Source organism: Capricornis sumatraensis, chromosome 11 (assembly GCF_032405125.1).
Source record: "Capricornis sumatraensis isolate serow.1 chromosome 11, serow.2, whole genome shotgun sequence".
NCBI classification, from domain to species: domain Eukaryota; kingdom Metazoa; phylum Chordata; class Mammalia; order Artiodactyla; family Bovidae; genus Capricornis; species Capricornis sumatraensis.
In genome coordinates, this window is record NC_091079.1 from 56317970 (window position 1) to 56337559 (window position 19590).

At 38.5% G+C, this 19590-nt stretch overlaps 1 protein-coding gene across 1 annotated transcript in view; it reads right to left on the bottom strand.

Annotated features, from left to right (window-relative positions):
* The window catches only part of UBE2W (ubiquitin conjugating enzyme E2 W), a 66529-nt gene extending 49235 nt beyond the window's left edge, over window positions 1–17294 (bottom strand). Inside the window, exon 1 of the mRNA XM_068983288.1 lies at window positions 17193–17294. Within this exon, the coding sequence (XP_068839389.1) occupies window positions 17193–17294 (102 nt within the window). The remainder of the gene's footprint in view (window positions 1–17192) is intronic.
* Window positions 17295–19590: the final 2296 nt, after the last annotated feature.

Below are 19590 nucleotides of genomic sequence, written 5' to 3' on the forward strand. Positions count from 1 at the left end.
TTTTAACCCAGTTCCTTGGCAGTGAAAGCTCTGAGTCTTAAGCACTGGACTGCCAGGGAATTCCCTAGAGTGATATTTTAAATAACGAACTTCAGCTCTTCTTTCAACTGAAAAAGAAGATTCTCTCCCCTTCTCGAATCCTTCCACCTCTCTCTGGACCTCATGCCTTACCAACTCATCCAGAATATTGTTCTGAGTCAATAAGGTGGTTTCTAGTAACTTCACTCTTTCCCAGTCCATAACCCCTTCCTTCAGTCATCAACTGGGTCTCTCCTCGCTTTAAAACAGCCATGATTTATTTTCTGTCAATTTCTTCCTTTTCTTTCATTGCAAAACTCCATGAAAGAAGTGGGTGAGCCAACATCCACTGCCTCTACTTCCCCTCTAATACATACCCTTAAAGCTTCAATCCCTGCAAGCTTCTGAGAGTTCAAGCCACTTGCTGATTATATCTACTGGAGGTCTTCTTTCACAGATTTATCACTCACAATCTTTCATGTGAAGAGCTTTCTCTCTTTGATTCTATTATGCCAAACTTGGTTCTCTTCCTATTTCTGCTATGGTTCTTATGTTTTACTTGCTGGGCCTTCTTTTTGTAGGTACTCACAGAGCAAAAATTTCTGGTACTTTTGGTGCCACAACTTTCAACTCACTATCATCAGGTATTTTGAAAGCTAGAAAACACAGATTCTATGACTTAGGAACACCATTCTTGAAACTTTACCCTAAAGAATAACACAAAGCTGGGGGTGCAAGGGAGAGGAAGCAGCACACGTGCAGCTTGTAATGGTGAAAGTGTGGACACAGGAATATGGCTACTTAGAGTGTGACATACAGTTAGAACAAACACTGATGCTCAACTCTCTATACCAAAGGACAGCTTCCACAGCTTTTATCTTTTAAGGTTTATGACTTCAAATAGATTTTATAAGATTCTTTGTAAGCTGTAAAACAAGATGGATCTTAGTTACATGGATATATCCTTCTTGCAGATTTAGTCTCAAAGGAGCACACATCTGGTTATTTACAATTTACTGAGTATGACTCAGTTATAATACTGACTAATGTTACAACACTCTTCTAACAAATACACATTTTTAAAGATGTACTGTATTCCTCCTACAAATTTACTGTTCTAGGTCTAACATTTTTCAATGAACATAAAATCTGGTTTTGCAATGGAATCCATCTTAGATAAATAAAAGATACTACAGATAATTTGAGAACATTTTTTATTCTGTCAAGCAGAGTTATCTGAAAGTACAAATAATAAATTTAAGTTAGGGAGACCATTTCTCAAATTACAAGTATACCCTAAGTATCATATCTAGGGAAGTTACCTAAGTTCTGGGTCCATTTCTTCATTTTAAAAAAGGATTATCTCTGAGTTCTTTTAAATCAAAAATTCCAGAACACAGGTTACTCTATTTCAATTTTCACAAGTTAAAGCTTCCTCCATTCAGTCCAATTCAATCATATATATCTATAATTATTTTTCTGTAGTTTTACAAGTGATGTAAATATTCTCATTATGGTTTTAAGCACTTCTCAGTACTATAAATCCTGTGTGATACATAATATCCTCATCTAATGTGAGCAGTGTTGTTTATATACATTCATATCCCTACATATATCCTTTTACTCCAAACAAACTCAGAAGTCAACAACTTACAATACAAGGCCATTACAATTTATTTTTTTATAAAACCAACAACCAGGTTTTTTTTCAGAATAACACAAAACTCTAATTTCTTGAAAAAATAAACTTAAAGAGAACATAAAATGTGTTTATACCAAGATTCACTCTAATAAGGAATGCAGAAATATGAAAGCATCAATTCAGTTCATTCGCTCAGTCGTGTCCGACTTTTTGCAACCCCATGAATCGCAGCACGTCAGGCCTCCCTGTCCATCACCAACTCCCGGAGTTCACTCAGACTCACGTCCATCGAGTCAGTGATGCCATCCAGCCATCTCATCCTTTGTTGTCCCCTTCTCCTCCTGCCCCCAATCCCTCCCAGCATCAGAGTCTTTTCCAATGAGTCAACTCTTCTCATGAGGTGGCCAAAGTACTGGAGTTTCAGCTTTAGCATCATTCCCTCCAAAGAAATCCCAGGGCTGATCTCCTTCAGAATGGACTGGTTGGATCTCCTTGCAGTCCAAGGGACTCTCAAGAGTTTTCTCCAACACCACAATTCAAAAGCATCAATTCTTTGCCACTCATCCTTCTTCACAGTCCAACTCTCACATCCATACATGACCACTGGAAAAACCACAGCCTTGACTAGATGGACCTTTGTTGGCAAAGTAATGTCTCTGCTTTTCAATATGCTATCTAGGTTGGTCAACTTTTCTTCCAACAGTACGAAAGTATAAATGACTATAATTTATAAAATCAATTTTGGCATTCTATGGTATCAGTTTAAGAAATTATGTACCTTTCAACTGTTTTTCCAATTACAAAAAGAAGAGCTGCTGAATTTTTTAAAATTTAGTCTTAATTTTTGCCAGTTTATAAGGATCTAAAGTTAAGTTAATAAAAATTATTTAATGTGGGGGCATGGTTTCCTTGATGGCCTAGTGGTTAAGATTCCAGGCTTTCATCACCATGGCCTGAGTTCAACCTCTAGTAAGGGAACTGAGATCCCATGGCCAAAAAAGGGTTAAAAAAAAAAAATCAATGTATCTATATAGGAAAATTTGGTTTCAGTCAGAACCCAATACAACAGTCTATTTTAGAATAGGTGATACAAAAAAGGAGGAAGTAGTACCTGATAATACTACTTTTGCTATTTAGGATCACAGATAATCCTTTCCAAGCCAATGCCACTAACTGTCTTGGCTTTTTCTAGTACTTCCATCACTGTCATTAATATGAAAACTAGAGGCTTGCCAAGATTGAACTGGGCTTCTATATCCTCGTAGGGGTTGTTCTTTGAGGTAATTTTTGTTTTGTTTTTGGTAGAATTAGTCCAAACTGACCAATTCTTCCATTATATGTTTGTTTTTTGTGCTAATTTCTGTTTTGTTTTTGGTAGAAGTAGTCCAAACTGACCAATTCTTCCATTATATTTTAAATTTTAAAAATTTGAAGTAAAGCTCTGTCACTAGAAAAACACTATCACTACCATACATAGAACAAAGGGCTTGATGTTCACCACCCAGGTCTACAAGTGTTAAGGTGTGCCCAGCAACAGTATAATCTGAAGGGAATTCAGACTGAGAAATAGGATAAGGAACTCTGTTCTCTGGATAAAACACGCCCTCAGGAAGAAATGCAATGATGCCAGATTCTTGCATCTTTCCATAAACAGACAAGCACTAAAAGTCGTCACTTGGTATATCTCTTCTTTGTGATTAGCAGTCATCTTTTACCAAGATGTATGCCTGAATGCATGCATTAATATTTCCTAGCCAAAAATCATATATAACTCGGCTTCTCTCCAACTGCTTTGGAGCAGTTTCCTCAGAGCTGAGTGGCTATCTCCGGGGCTACCATACTCAGTGAGACCCTGAATAATATTTAAACTCACAACTCTCAGGTTTTGTGTCTTTCTTTAAGTCAACACTGTGTTTAAGGGTAATAAGGCTGATCAGAAGCCCAGCCTGAACTTCAGACATCAACAGATGTTCTGTCCTTTGCTACTTCTTAGAGAACCAGACTCCTTACACCAAAACTCCTCCACCCATACCACCTCATACTTTCTCCTCCATCAGGCAGAGACAGACAGATCCACACCTAGACACACTCTAGGAATAAAACTGGAAAAGGAATACAATTCCAAGAATGAGAAGAAGTATCCTGAGATACAACATAGTTGGGCTTAGGGAGAGAGCAATCACAGAATTTTAATCTCCATGAAGCAAGACCTAAGATTATTTGTTGTCAAAATAAGTGTTGTAGATTGGAAGCTTAAGGGGAAGCTTTACTTTTACTTGAGTGTTTACTACCAGTAGCACACTGCCCTCAGTGACTTAAAAATTAATGAAGTACCTTTATAAAAGTACAAGGCGGAAGTGAAAAATCCTACGGAAGAGGTAAAGAGTGCTATGAGGACATACGAGGTAAAAAAGTGTGTACAGCTGTGAGACTGAGACTCAGTTTGGTGGATTCATGATGCCAGGTATAAAGTTTTAAAGAACTAATGGAGATTTTGAGTAAAATGTGAATTCAAAAAAACAGTATAAACAGTAGAAAGAGTATGTAACTTAGCTAGATAAGTCAAAAAAAAAAACACACAACAAAACTCAGGAACAATGAGAACAAAATTGGGAACTGTGAAAGTTACCCAGAATGCAAAGCGGAAAGTGAAAGTGAAGTCGCTCAGTCATGTCTGACTCTTTTCAACCCCATGGACTGTAGCCTACCAGGCTCCTCTGTCCATGGGATTTTCCAGGCAATAGTACTGGAGTGGATTGCCATTTCCTTCTCCAGGGGATCTTCCCAACCCAGGGCTCGAACCCGGGTCTCCCACATTGTAGACAGATGCTTTACCGTCTGAGCCACCAGGGAAGTATATGCAAAATGGAAGCTCACTATAAAAAGAGACTAAAAAGAGCTGCTAAGTATTCATAGCAAGTAAAAGCTACTGACAGAATCTACATGTTTACAGTAATATCCAGTTCAACCTAAAGACAGGAAAAATAGACTCAGGGCCCAGAATCATAAAGAGCCTGATTCTCTGTGATTTTAACAGACAAAAAGCTCTTGGCATAGGCCTAACATGGGAGCTGCATAATGTTATGCATTATTGCATAACAATAATGGCCAAAAGACTAAAAACAAGACTAATGTTCCAAGGGCTATTTACATTTTAATATAGGACCCCTAAAATTATTTAAAACAACAACAACAAAAACACCAAAACCCAACAACCTTAGATTGGTAACTATTCACATTCAACTCCAAAGTTTCCTGATACAAAATGTGTTTGTCCAGGTACACAACTGGCACAGAAGAATCACTCAGCTCACAACTAAGCCTGGAGGGTCACCCAGCAGCCACATCTTTTTTAAAAAACATGTATGTGTGTATTTGGCTGTACCGGATCTCGGTTGCAGCATGCAGGGTGTTCACTGGAGGCCTGTGAACTCAGTTCTGGCCTGTGGCATCCACCAGGCAAGTTCCCAGCAGCCACATCTCAAATGTATTTCCTTTACTAATCCTCCTCCAGAAAAACTCTTACAGCAGATACTTTGTTTCTTTGTATAAAGTAGCCATCAGAACAAGAGATTTTTGCAAGGTGGTCAACATTTGCGCTGATACTACAGAAAACCCTCATCAGCCAGGAACATAAAACAGTTTCATAGCCTCAACTTTGGTTCTTAAAAAGATCTCTCCAGAGGCATCAACTTTGAAAGGTCTACCATCTCCCGAACGCTAAATATGGTCCAAGGATAAGTATTATATCTTATACAATTTACATAATTTGCACAGCTAAAATTTCCCACTGAAGCTAGGTAAGTTTTCAACTTAGGTAGCAGATCAGGCTTAACAAGGTGTTGAGAAAAATTTCAATATCCAGGATGAATGCCAGACCAATTAGTCTTTGGGGATAGCTGTTGTTAAAGCTCCCTAGGTGTCTTCAACATAATGCCAACATTGAAAATCACTGACTTGCACTATGTGCGTAAGTAAAAAAAAAAAAACAAAAAACAAAAAACAACTGAGGGACAGTATCTAAAGCAGAAAATGGAAAAAGGTGAACAAGGAACCTGACCAGAGTGACATTACATTTTACCAGTCTTAACATGGCTTCAACACATTTCAGATCAAAGGGGAACTGAAATTTAAATAAAAATATAGTCAATTTTCATTATTCACAGTAGTAACATTCTATAAAGTCACAGCAAATACTTAATTAGCAAATAGTGAACCACTGTTCCCAGGGGAAAACAGGGTTAGGTTCCTGTAATCCTCTGCTCACATTCAACCAATTAATAATAACCTTAGTTTTTCTGTGCTCCTATTTAAAGAGTTCTTAATATATATTGCTGACTCAACACTGAACCCAAGGGCAACAGTACATGCCTAAATGAAGGTTATCTAACACACAGGTTTTTCTGAATAAGACACATCAGTCTTCTTGGAAGTAGAAAGACTGAACAACACTCCAGTATTCTTGAGGGCCACTTTAAACAGTGAAATCGCCACAAGCACAAAAATGTGAAAAAAGTGGCAACAGACCCAAGGAAGGGTATTTGTTTATTGTATAACAGTGTTGCTCTGTGCACCTGAGCAGGGCACATGCATACCCAGCAACTCAAACCTTCCCACTCTGCACATGTGTGCAAATCACCACAAAAGCACCCTGAGAATTGATTTCAGGGTTACAAATAAATGTTATCAAGTAGGTGGATTCACAAGTACAGAATCTATGAATCATGTGGATAGACTGTAGAAATATCAAATCAAGGTAGCTCAAAAGACAGGAATTTATGAGGTTTCCACTAAGCAATATAAAGAGCAAAGATGGCACCAATATGCCCAGCTACTTAATTTTCTCCACTACAATCTTTAAATTCGTTTTCCTATCTAAGGGACATTTTTTCTGTGAAATTTTTTCTCATATAAAATCTATATACTAAAAAAGAACTATATACTCAATTTGCTCAACATATGCCTTCCATGAAGTACAAAAGTAAACATTTTACCAACGATCACTAATCAGAAAATTCAGCAATGATTTAAAGGTATGATGGTTGGACTAGAAGACCTCTAAAATGTCCAGTGGCTCAATGCTTTTCCAAGTTTAAAAACCAAAGTTGATATGTCTATTTTAATTATAATGAAAGTCAACATATGACTATATTCTCGGTAATAGTTTATTAGGATTACAATCACATTTTTTAGTAGTAGGGCTACAATATAAATTCTTATCTGAAAACAGAAAATAAATAGCTGCACTCACCAAAAGAAATAACTTGAATCCAGTTGAATATTATCAAACCTGATGGATCCTCATCGTGGATCTATACAACTCCAAAACAAAACAACTTGCCATATTAATGCTATAAGGCTAAATATGCTTCAAACCATATACAAATGTTAACTCAAAATAAATCAAGATGTAAATGTAAGAGCTAAAATCATAACACTCTCAGAAGAGAAGTATAATAAACTGCAAGTCTTCATGACCTTGAATTAAGTAATGACACAAAACAAAAATACAAATGAAAATAGAAAAAAACTGGACTTCATCATAATTAAAAATATTTATGCTTCAAAGGATACCAGGAAGAATGTGCAAACATAGAATAAAAGAATATTTGCAAATCAAATGTCTAATAAGTTCAGAATATACAAAGAAAGAACTCTCAAGTCAACAATAAAAAGATAATTTTTTTAATGGTAAAGGATTTGAATAGACATTTCTCCAAGAAATGTACCAATAAAAACAAGAAAAGATGTCCAATATTAGTCATTAAGGAAATGCAAAGAGAAACCACAATGAGATATCACTTCACACCCACTAGGACAGCTACACTTAAAAAAATGGACAACAAATATTAGCCAGAATATGTACAAACTGGAAACTCTGCACACTGCTCATGGGAATGTAAAACAATACAGCTGACATGGAAAGGCCTGGCAGTTTCTTAGAACATTAAACGTAAGAGTTACCAAATGACTCAGCAATTCCACTCCTAGGTATACACCTAAGACAAATAAAACATGTCCACACATAAACATGTTTATAAATACCCACAGCAGCATTATTCAAAAAGTAGAAATAATACAAATACTCAATTACCTGACAGGAACAGGAAACAAACCAAATGTCAATTAACTGGTGGATAAACAAGCTGTGGTATAACCATAAAATGGACTATTAGCCTAACAATGAACAAAGTACTGATATACAAGCTACAATATGGATGAACCTCGAAAACATTATGCTGAGTGGAAGAGGCCAGTCCCAAAGGCCACATGTTGCCTGACTCCATTTATATGAAATGCCCTAAACAGGCAGATCTATAAGGATAGAAAACAAATTAGTGATTTCCAAGGGTGGGAGTAGAGGAAGAAGGGGACCAGGTAACATGATACACTGGGAACAAAGCGACTGATAATGGCTAAGGGGTTTCTTTTAGGGGTGAGTTTATGAATATATTCTTTTCGTGACCATGGGTGTGAATATATTTTAAATGCCACTGACTTTTATACTTAAAAAAAAGGTTAAGTTTTATGATACATTAATGTATTTCAATTTAAAAAAGGAAAAAACTGAACTTGCCATTTAAAATTGATGTAGAAGGCTCAAGATTTTACTTGGCTAACTCTCAAAACTTTGAAGAGGACTGGCAAAGAATACACACAAATTAGAAATCATACTTCCTCTCTGCTTCCTGTGGTGTGTAAACACAAGGAGAGACTTCATATAAAGGAAATCTGCTTTTTTGGTAGGCAACAAAGAACCAGGAATCAAAAAATTTTAAGGGAATATCTGACAGAGATAGTTTACATAAATAAGAGGCCTACAGAGTTATAACTCACAAACAGTTCCAAAGATCTATGACATGAAGTGATTTGTAACTTTACCTCATATGATGGGTTTTTTTTTTTAAAAAAAAAAAAGGTTACACAGATTTTAAGTGGCAAAGCTAGAATTCAAACAAAGTTTATCTGAATTCAAACCTGTGCTTATTCCACTGACAGTTACTGAAGGTCTACATGCCAGGCACTGGGGTATGTCCAGCAGAAACACTGTATTAATTAACTATATGCCAGGCATATAAAGATCACATTTAGCAGGTTAAGGGGCACTGCAAATGCCAGGGATGCGAGGACTATCTTGTACTGGGACGTCAAGGAAGGCTTCTCTTGGAAAACTGCACATGAACAAAGATCTGAGACAAAAAAAAGGAAGTGAGCCATCAGATAAGTGGAGAAGAGCACTCCAAGTAGAGGAAATAACAGGGGCCAAGACAAAAGGGAGGTCCATGTAGCTGCAGAGAAGTGTGGAGGGTGCTGAAAGAGATAGATAATGTAAGGCCTTTCTAGGTCACTAACAGGGATTTTAGCTTATATTTCCAATAAAATAGGGAAGCCACAGTATGGATGTGAGTGAAGTAACATTTGACTTTTGTTCTGAAAGAATCTAAACGATGAATTGAGAAAGGTGCAGAAGCAGGGAAACCAGTTAGGAAGCTACTGATACAATGTAGATGACAGATGGAGAAGGAAATGGCAACCCACTCCAGTGTTCTTGCCTGGAGAATCCCAGGGACGGGGAGCCTGGTGGGCTGCCGTCCATGGGGCCGCACAGAGTCGGACATGACTGAAGCAACTTAGCAGATGACATATGATGATGATTTATGTCAGATAATGATGCAGGTGGCTCCAGTAGTACAGAACCTGCCTGCTGATGCAGGAGACGTAAGAAACATGAGTTCAATCCCTGGGCTGGGAAGATCCCCTGGAGGAGGGCATGGCAACCCACTCCAGTGTTCATGCTTAGAGATCCCATGGACAGAGAAGCCTGGCAGGCTACAGTCCATAGGGCCTCAAAGAGTTGGACACAACAGAAGCGACTTAGCACGCACGCACACACACAATGATCCAGAAGACTAGATGGTTGGATTCTTAATTTATTTTGCAGGTAGAGGTCAACAGAATCTGCTGATGGTTTGACTAAGAAGTGGGATGAAACCAAGGTTTCTACTTGAACAACTGGAAGAATCAAGTTTTGCCAAGCACCACATGGGGAATATTACAGAAAGGTTTGGGAAGGTAAACAAAGGAGTTTTACAAATGCTTACCTCTCTGCTCACCTACTTTTGTCTTAACCGCTACACTACACACTGGTTTTTGTACAACACAGCTGTTAAGCAGTGAAACAGAGCCTGAATCCAGGTCTTTTGATTCTAGATCTTGGGCGCTTTTTTCTAATGAAGTTTTTATAAAAGCAACTGAATGAGAATACAATTTTTCTCAGGAAAAAAATAACTCAAAGGCATGCACCATTTACTGGTTCTCCAAAAACAGCATTCACAAATAAAGGCTATCAAACAGACATTTTAAAAATACCTGACAAACATGAAGAAGTATTTCACAGATAAAACAATGAAGCAGACAATGATATAAAGACGCAATAAAATTCATCTAAACAAAGGCTCAACCTAGATAAATACTATGTATTAGTGTATTTTCAGAAAAAAATGTCAGGGCTTCCCTAGTGGCTCAGTGGTAAAGAATCTACCTGCCCATGCAGGAGACACAGGTTTGATCCTTTCTCTAGGAAGATCCCACATGCCACACACGCTGCGGAGCAACCAAGCCCTTCTGCCACAACTCGTGAGCCTGTGACCTAGAGCTGGGAAACTGCAACTACTGAAGCCCACAGTCCTTAGAGCCCCTGCTCAGCAGTAAGAGAAGCCCCTGCAGGAGAAGCCTGCGCTCTTCAACTAGAGTGGCCCCCATTCTCTGAAACTAGAGAAAAGCCCACATGGCAAGGGAGACCCAGCATAGCCAAAAGTAAAACGAGTTCTCAGCATAAGAAATAATATTTCTAAAAAAGAAAAATGCCACATCATCCTTCTAAAAACTCTTCTTAAGAATAAAGATTATCTTTGAACACTAACGGTTTGCCATTATAGTTTTATTCAACGATCAAGTATATGCATAAAGAACCTTTGTAAAAATTTTGATACATAGAGTAACTTTATATTTTAAAATATAAGAGACATTTTCCTCTCATTTTTCTTAGCTATAGAAGCGATAAAATATTTTAGTGAATGGTAAATTATTGACTGAAGAGTTAAATATCTCCATGATTTCTCCACAAGATCAAACCTGTTAGTATGTTTATTACCTACATCTTAACAGCATCAGCTTCACTACTCAGTTGCTATAAAATTTTGGGTAAGTCACTTCTCAAATAAGTGATTATTTATCAAAAAGCACTCTTTTTATTAGACTGAAATGGGATTTGATGTCCCATTTTACAAGGCTGGAGTAAGAATCCAGAGAGAATGTAAATACTTTGAAAAACACTAAAGTTATGGCACGCATAAATCAAGAAAATAAGCCAGCTTTGAAGGGAATATACATGTAATATAAAAATGAATTTTAAATTATTTCTTTATAGGTACCCGACCTTTCTACTAAGAGAACTGTTTATTAGATTTCTCTAAAATAGAATTAACGCAGAATTTGCTGTGTCAAGTGAAGGACAAGCACTCACTGTAATCACTATGTGCACATTTAAGGGACAATGAGAGAGGATTTTTTTTTTTTTTTTTTTTTGGTTCTTATCGAATCTATGGCCAAAGAAGTGGAAGAGACCTAAAAAATTAAAATAAGAGATCGAAACCAACACTTTTAGGACAAAAAATAGAAGGCATCTTGTAAAGCAACAATTGATTGATAGCAAAAAGAAAAATACCACAATGACTGCTGTGAGAATTAAGAAAAGATAATGACCCCAGCTTTATGCTTTTGTTTGGTGAAGTCTATTATCTACTTAAGTCTATCACTGACACAGAACATCTTCAATTCTACTCTTTGCTGTTTCCCTTTTCCTTCAGCACTTGCTCCAACAGCTCTGTGCTGGCCCCATTCCCTGCCAGTATCTAGTCAACTTTCTCAGGTACTATAATTGTAGGTATACTCCGCAAGCCTCCACTGCTTAGTAAGCCTCAGGATCCGTGATGACAGTCAGTTTTCTCACTTTTGATTAAGCTGTAGCCCTTCATGATGGTATCAACAAATAGTCATATGGAATCTAATTGTCAAGTAATATGACTATAATAATGTCAGAAAGAACTCATACTCTTATCTCTCAATCACTTCCCTAGGGCTTTCCTGGTGGCTCAGATGGTAAAGACTCTGATTGTAATGCCGGAGGAGCCAGGTTTGATCCCTGGGTCAGGAAGTTCCCCTGGAGAAGGAAATGGCAACACACTCCAGTCTTCCCTGGAGAACTCCATGGACAGAGAGGAGCCTGGTAAGCTACAGTCCATGGGGTCGTAAAGAGCTGGACATGACTGAGTGACTAACACTTTCATTTTCAAGAACCCACACTCTCTCTCAATCGCTAGAACCAACTATCTGAGTAAACAACAATGCAGAGTTGTGAATAACCCAAAATAATGTATTGTTTCTAAGTCATCTAAAAATAAGCACATATTCAAAATTAATCTCCCTCCATCTAGCCAAATCAAGAGTCAGTATAAGACCCAATTAAGAAAGAGGAAGAAAATGAAGAAAATCCACAAGAGTAATTCAACTGATCATTTCTCTCAATTATATCACTGCTAAAGTATCAACTACTATACACTGATGATCTAAGATCTTAAGACATAAAGCAAAGGTAGTTTATTATCTAAAATTAATAAATCTAGTGGTCAAATTAGAAAAGTATACCAGGTATACTAAAAAACTTCCAACATAAAGAAGTCTGAATGAAACAGTTAAAATCTAATATCAGAAAATATATCCAGGAGGCAAAATTAATCAATCATTTCATAATATGAAATGAGCCCATGGGGAAGAAAAAAAAGATTAAGAACAAAATGAAAAAAGAAACATACACAAAAAATCCAACTTTATGGTTTAGCTGAAAACAGAATGCCCTAATATTGCTCCACTTTTAAGAAATGTTTTGAATCACATAAAAAATTCACTCTAATAATGCTCTAAGAAAGTCTGTACCAAATAATCTAAGTCCCTAAAATGCTAAATCTAAACAATTGGTATGACCAACTTTCCACTTAATAGTTTAAGATTTCTAGAATCATCAGAATTAATGTAAATCTATTTATTCAATTCCTGTAAAGTTTAAGTACCATCATGAGCCCACCATTCTCTAAGAATGGTTTGTTAAAACAAAATCTAACCATATCTTACTTGGTGATTGTGTCTGTTCTAGGAAGAAACAGCAGGGAAAAAAACGAAAGAAAAAAAAGCAAAAATAGGGAAAAAAAAACATCTCAAAGGGCTCACAGAAATCTGAAAACCACAGTCTTGAATCGTATGTTGAAGAACAACTCTAGCAAAACTATGGAGCAGAAGTTTCCCCAGCGTTATGGGTGTACCAGAACACTGATCCTCATTCCCAATGTTTTGCTGTGAGCTGCCCAGCCAGGTGCTTCCAGCCTCCAACAATCTTATCCACCCTCTAACAATCTCATCCACCCTGGTGTGCAATTCCAAAATTATTTTCTATGTGTGCTACAATGTAAAAAAAGGTTGCAAGGCATGGATAGAGTATACTACAGTAGTTACAATGTCAGCTTTAAGATACATACTCTCCAAAAAGAATCTGAAAAACAACAGATATAACTGTATATCTTATGCTGTTGTTGTTGTTTAGTCACTATGTGCAGGTGTGCTCAGTCGTGTCCAACTCTTTGTGACCCCATGGACTGTAGTCTGCCAGGCTCCTCTGTTCACGGGATTCTCCAGGCAAGAATACAGTCGTGTCCAACTCTTTGTGACCCCATGGACTGTAGTCTGCCAGGCTCCTCTGTTCACGGGATTCTCCAGGCAAGAATACTGAAGTGGATTGCCATTTCCTTCTCCAGGGTACCGTCTCGACCCAGGGATCAAATCTGTGTCTCCTGCACTGGCAGATGGATTCTTTACCACTGAGCCACATGGGAAGCCCTTTATATCTATCTACATATAGATATGTAAAACTGAATCACTGTGCTACACACCTGAAATTAACACGACACTGTAAATCAACTATACTTCAATAAATTTTTTTCAAAAAAGACAAAACAACATACTCTCCAAAAAAGAAATTGAAAGTCCACCCTTACTCGCTATCCTGATGATCCTTACGGCTAAATTATTTCATCTTTATCAATACAGGTAGTAAGTCTTATATATACTTTCATAATATGCATACTTTTAAAACACAGTTCCCCTTACAGGTTAAGTAACCTCTTCATCAGCAGTAATACCCTGGTGTGGGTAAGATGAAGAAATCTACTGAAAATGTTTTAGGTAAGGACATGGTTAAAGCAGCATTCATGTATAGCTTACTTTTTCCTAAGAACTCTAATTAAAATTCAAAAAACATTTAGTAACCTCCTTCCACAAGTTTTCTCTATAGCACTATAGCCATCTAACATAATAGCAATTAACTTAAACATTTTGTTCTTACCCATCACCCCTAACCAGACTATTACTCCCACAAAGGCAGAAACCTTGTCTGCTTTTGTTCATTGCTGTATCCTCAGCAGCTAGATGAATACCTGACATTGAGGGCCCTCAAAAAATAACTGATGCGTAAATGAACAAATATAACCTAGTTGCTGTTTTAGGTATAATTTATTTGTCTTGAAGAGTTAAACTTTTGTTATTAAGATAGTCAGGAAAAAAATTTGTGCAAAGACACAGAATAACCACACAGAGAAGTGCTGTGTTTCAAAAAGCTTGGTTAATCTATATTAAAATATTTTTCAAATACTATCAGGAGAGGACATAAAAGAAGAGGGAACCCTTGCACACTGTTGGTGGGAATGTAAATTGGTACAGCCATTATGATAAACAGTAGGAAGGGTCCCCAAAAACATGGAAATTAGAAGTACTATATGATCCACTACTGGGTATGTATAAGAAAACAAAAACACTAATTTGAAAAGATACATGCAGCCAAATGTTCACAGCAGCACTATTTATAGTTGTCAGGATAGGGAAGCTACGTAAGTGTCCATCAACCAATGAACAGATAAATAAGATGCTGATGCCTGCATGTGCATGCGTGCACACACACACACACACACACATGATGCAGTATTACTCAGTCATAAAACAAGAGTGAAACTTTGCCATCTGCAACAACATGGATGCACGTGGAGGGTATAATGTTCAGTGAAATAAATCAGAGAAAGAAACACTGTAGAATATCATTTACATATCAAATCTAAAAAGTAAAACTAGTAAGTGTAACAAAAAAGAAACAGATTCACAGGTATGATTAGTGGTTATCATTGGAGAGGGAAAGTGAGAGGAGCGACACAGGGAGACAAGGTTAACAGGTACAAGCTAAAGTACAAACTACTACATATAAAACAAATAAGCTACAAAGATATTATACAGAACAGGGAATATAGCAAATATTTACTAATACTATAAATGGAGTATAATCTTTAAAAGTTGTGAATCATTATGTTGAACACCTGAAACAAAATGTTGTAAATCAATTATGCTTCAATAAAATACTTAAAAAATAAAAAGATACTACCAGAGAATCTGTATCCAGTACTTCTAAAATACAAATAAACAGAAGAATTTAGTTTTAATTAAAATGGAAAACATTAGTTTTCCATTCCTCTAATCAGAAGACATAAAGGAATAAAGGGTGAAAAGACAGAGGTACTTGGGACACAGAAAAATGCAGTATTACACTGCCAAGTATTGTGTCTATTGCTTAAGTCACCATGTAAAATTCCAGACTATCAACATTAAGTTTTGTACTGACTCAGTTTTGAAATCTGCTTTTTCCAGACACTAAAGGTCTAATTTTAATCAGCAAATCAGTTATCCCTATACTCCTCTGCCAATATCATCACTAGTACTGCGGATTTTAATCTTTTTGTTCTTAAAAAGAATGGTTTTAATCTTAACACAAATAATCTTAAATTGGTCACATAGCCGATCTACTGTTCAACTCCTGTTCTACAGTTCCTTTTTTGGCCTCAAATGACGAAACCTCTCTAAAGTCTCTGGGGAGATTACGGTAAAGTATAATGTTTCCTGAAATTGTTTTTGTTTTTTCTCTGGACTGTTTCATGACATCTCTTCAACTAGGAATGTTATATACATTTTTTTTTCGATTCTGCAGTAAAGTCCAGAGCGAGAAGCAAAGGTAAAAAGGATCTTGTACGGAGAACAGGCTGAAAGGGGACAGATAACACAAAAGCACAGAAGTAAATGCGAAGCAAATACGTGCACAAAAAAGGAAGAAGATGCAGAAAAGAGCTAAAAGAAAAGCACTGTTCTCGCCTAAAAAGAGAAAAAATCGGCAGGGAGATAAGGAAACTTGCTTATTCTTCTAGAAACAAAAGCATATAAATCCTTCTAAGAAAAACGTGGTCTCTTTAAGATGCTGTTAAAACTAAAAAGCGCTCAGCTGACACTTCAAAGGGGAGTTCTGCCTTCTCTTTCTGTTTTGACAGAGCTAGTCTTCATCTATAAATTAAATGCAAGCTATTGATAACGCAGAGTTAATCTCTACAAAACTGCAATTGTGGATGCCATCTTTGTCTGTTAAAAAAAAAAAAACACAACTCTTTGGATTTGGAAAAAGAAAAATGAGTCTATTAAGTTGGAAAACCAGAAAACCACGCGTTGCCAAGTCAGGTAGCTATAACATGGGTTAACAAACGCCTCTTACCAAACTAAGGTGCCGCTAAGGTCTGGGGAAGAAGGGCAAAGGGCTGTAGCCTAACCGCGACCGCAAGGGTGGGGCACTGTAGGAAATAAAAAGATTGGAGGGTGAGCTATCCCGGGAGGTATAGGGGGCTGGTGATCCGTCCTTCGGGGAGATAGCCTGTTGGGCGGAAAATGATTCTGAGGGGCTCAGGGCAGCTTCGGCGAGTGAGAAAACGAGCTGCGGGACCTCTGTTGGTTGCGAGTGCGAAGGCTGATAGAGGAAGGTACCCCTGGGGCAAAGGACTAAGAGTCAAAAGGCGAGTCGAGGGACTTCTCAGCCAGGGAGCCCAGGCGTGGGAGGCCTGAGTCGAGGCCGCGAAACGCCTTTGCGAACAGCCGCCTTCTCCCAGAACACCTTTTCGGCTCCCCACACTCAGCCCCTCTCGGGGCCGCCCCTGCCCCGGCGACAACGGCGAGAGCAGCTGTTTCCGCCCAGCCAGGGACCGCGGTGGAAAAGGCATCCCTGGGCCCGGAGGCAGGCAGGCGACAGTCGTCCGTGTGAGCCGGAGGTGATTCGAGACCAACGCCGCGGAGCCAACATCAAACTTCGCCCCTTCCTCCCCTTTAGCATTCTTTATCCCCCAACTTCCCGGCCGGCTGGTGTCCGCTTCGACCGACCGAGACCCCCCATTCTTCTCGCCGCCTCTCACCCCTCCCCAACGCCTTGAAGGTGGGAAGGACCGGTCTCCGGGGCCGCTCCGGAGCCCGCCCGGGTGCCCCAGAGTCCCAGACACACCCCCGGAGGAAAGGCTCTCATCCTCCCCGCGGCAACGGAGCCCGCCCAGATGCTGCAAACTCCTCTTACCTGCATTGACGCCATGATGGAACCATCCCCCCAAGGCCGGCGAGGCCAGAGACGCAGGGGGCGGAGCTGCCGTGCTCGCGTCACGCCGCGGGGGCCCAGCATCCCGGGCGCGGGGGGCGGGGCCTCCGATGGGAAGGGGATGGCGCTAGGGGATTGGCTGGCAGGCTATGCGCCCGGGCGGGGGAGGGGCAAGCGAGGGCTCGGTGAATGGCGCTGTCCCTACCTTCGGTCGCATAGAGCTCTCCAGCCTCCACCAGAACCCACTGGCTACCTTGATCACTTAGGAAACGCTGCTCGGGTTCTGACCCGAACAACGGTTGTTGGTTTTTTCTGTCTATACCCCGAGATCCTGATGATATCCAGGCCCGTGAGGTTTTTGTTTGTTTTCCCAACCACAGGTGTTAAGATTTACAGATTTTACCTTTCGTATTCTCTTTCCACACCACCATGCCCACTTTCACAGCTTTGGGCAAGATGAAACTTCCTGCTGGGCTGTTTTCTGTTCTTTACGGACCCGGAAGTCTTCTCATATCCCTAATTTGGGGAAGAGAGAGACACAGATTTCCTTCTACAATAAGAATTGAGGGCAGAACAGCACTTGGATATTTTAAATGAAAGGGTAGATTTGTAGAGCCGAAACTTGCCTGAGGGGAAAGGGAACATTTTGAAGTTTTTCTTTCATGTACAATTTCTCCCCTTAACCCTAGACCCTCAGTTGAAACTTCCCGTGTGTCAGTAATAGTTAAGTTATAATGGTATTAACATTTGGTTATAGCGATTTGACCCTAGACGTGAAATTGTTTTTAATGTATCAGTGTCATGTTACAATATACACTTGTATACACTTGTATCACATCTAGACTCCTCTGAAGCCTGTTTCATGGTGGGCAGTTTTGTGGTCATTTGACACAGGGATGTATTTGAGTAGGGAGAGCTGAATACACAGAATTTGTTCTGGAAATGCACTAATTCTCCCAACGTTTATAAGAAGCCACGCATTTAAACGCTGTTCCAGAACTGAAGATGAAATGAAAGCCAAAGGTTTGCACTTCCTGTTCTTTTTTTTTTTTTCATGTAGGTGGCTGATACATTAAGTAGAAAGCTTTTACTTTACCAGAATGAAACCTTAAAATCTGTCGTTAACTTGAAGTTCTTTTTAGAAATGTATATAAGATTTAAATATAAGAGCAACATAGGATACCATCCTTCCCACTCCTTAGATCACAATGTTCTCTGTGAAATTCTCTAACGTAAAATGTGTTCAAAAAGAGGGAAAGATCCTTAAAATACACTAATTATTCTATGGTATAATGTTAAACACCCTATTCTTCATCACTGAAGAGGAATTTATATTGATATACTTTTTTTCCTCTCAAACTTCCACTCGATTCCTAGAAATGGACTGGTTTCCCCTTTGTTGTACAAAATGACTATGTCCTTGAGGAATGTTTGGAGGCTCTTGGCAACCAAGGATGACCCAGGAACATATTAGATGTCAGCCCAGTTGTGTTGCCTACATTTCAGCTGAGTAAATCTCATATCATGAAAGAGAGCTTTTCCAGATATATTTTCTTCTGGAGATCTTTATCCCTATGATCTCAGAAGATCAAACGTAACCATTTACAGTTCACTTTAAAAGCTGATTCTTCCTAAGGTGTAAGTGACTTTAAATAACCCCACAAACAAAGCATTATGACATCATCAGAATCAACACCTTGCCATGACAAATACTAATAAGGAACAAAAGGGATTACAGGAGTCTTAACACTCCTCACAGTAAAATCAACATCTGGCCCCTTGGGGTTTATATGTGTTAAGATCGTCACAGGAGGGAAAAGTCAGTACCAGTCATATCTTTCCAGGAAATATTAAATAGGACATAATTACCTCACTATCTTCTTTATTCTTTCATTGGTACATAAAAGATCCTGATGTACTCAGGAGCTAAAACAGTGACTATCAGATGGAGTGGGAACATATCATTATCTCCAGGAAACATGAAATGTTTATATCTAAAATGATTATACATTTGAGGACCAGACTCACATCTCATTTCCTCAGTTTTTGTTCTGTTTTGTTTATTTTTTTCACACATCTCATTTCTTTACAGAGTGGGGCTTGCTATCAGATAGGCAAAAGATAAAATGCCTGACAATTCCAAAAGTAGGAAAGGACATGGAGCTCTTATAAACTCTAAACAAGTAAGATTGGTACAGTCTCTTCAGAAAACAGTTCAGCAACAATAAAGCTTCCCTCACCCTTAAAGTATCTTTTTAATAGCATCATTTGCAATAAAAGAGACATGAGACATATTAAACAAATGCGGTATGCTAATCTTGTTTGGATCCTGATTCAAACAAACCACTGTATAAAAGGTATTTGGGAGACAACTGGAGAA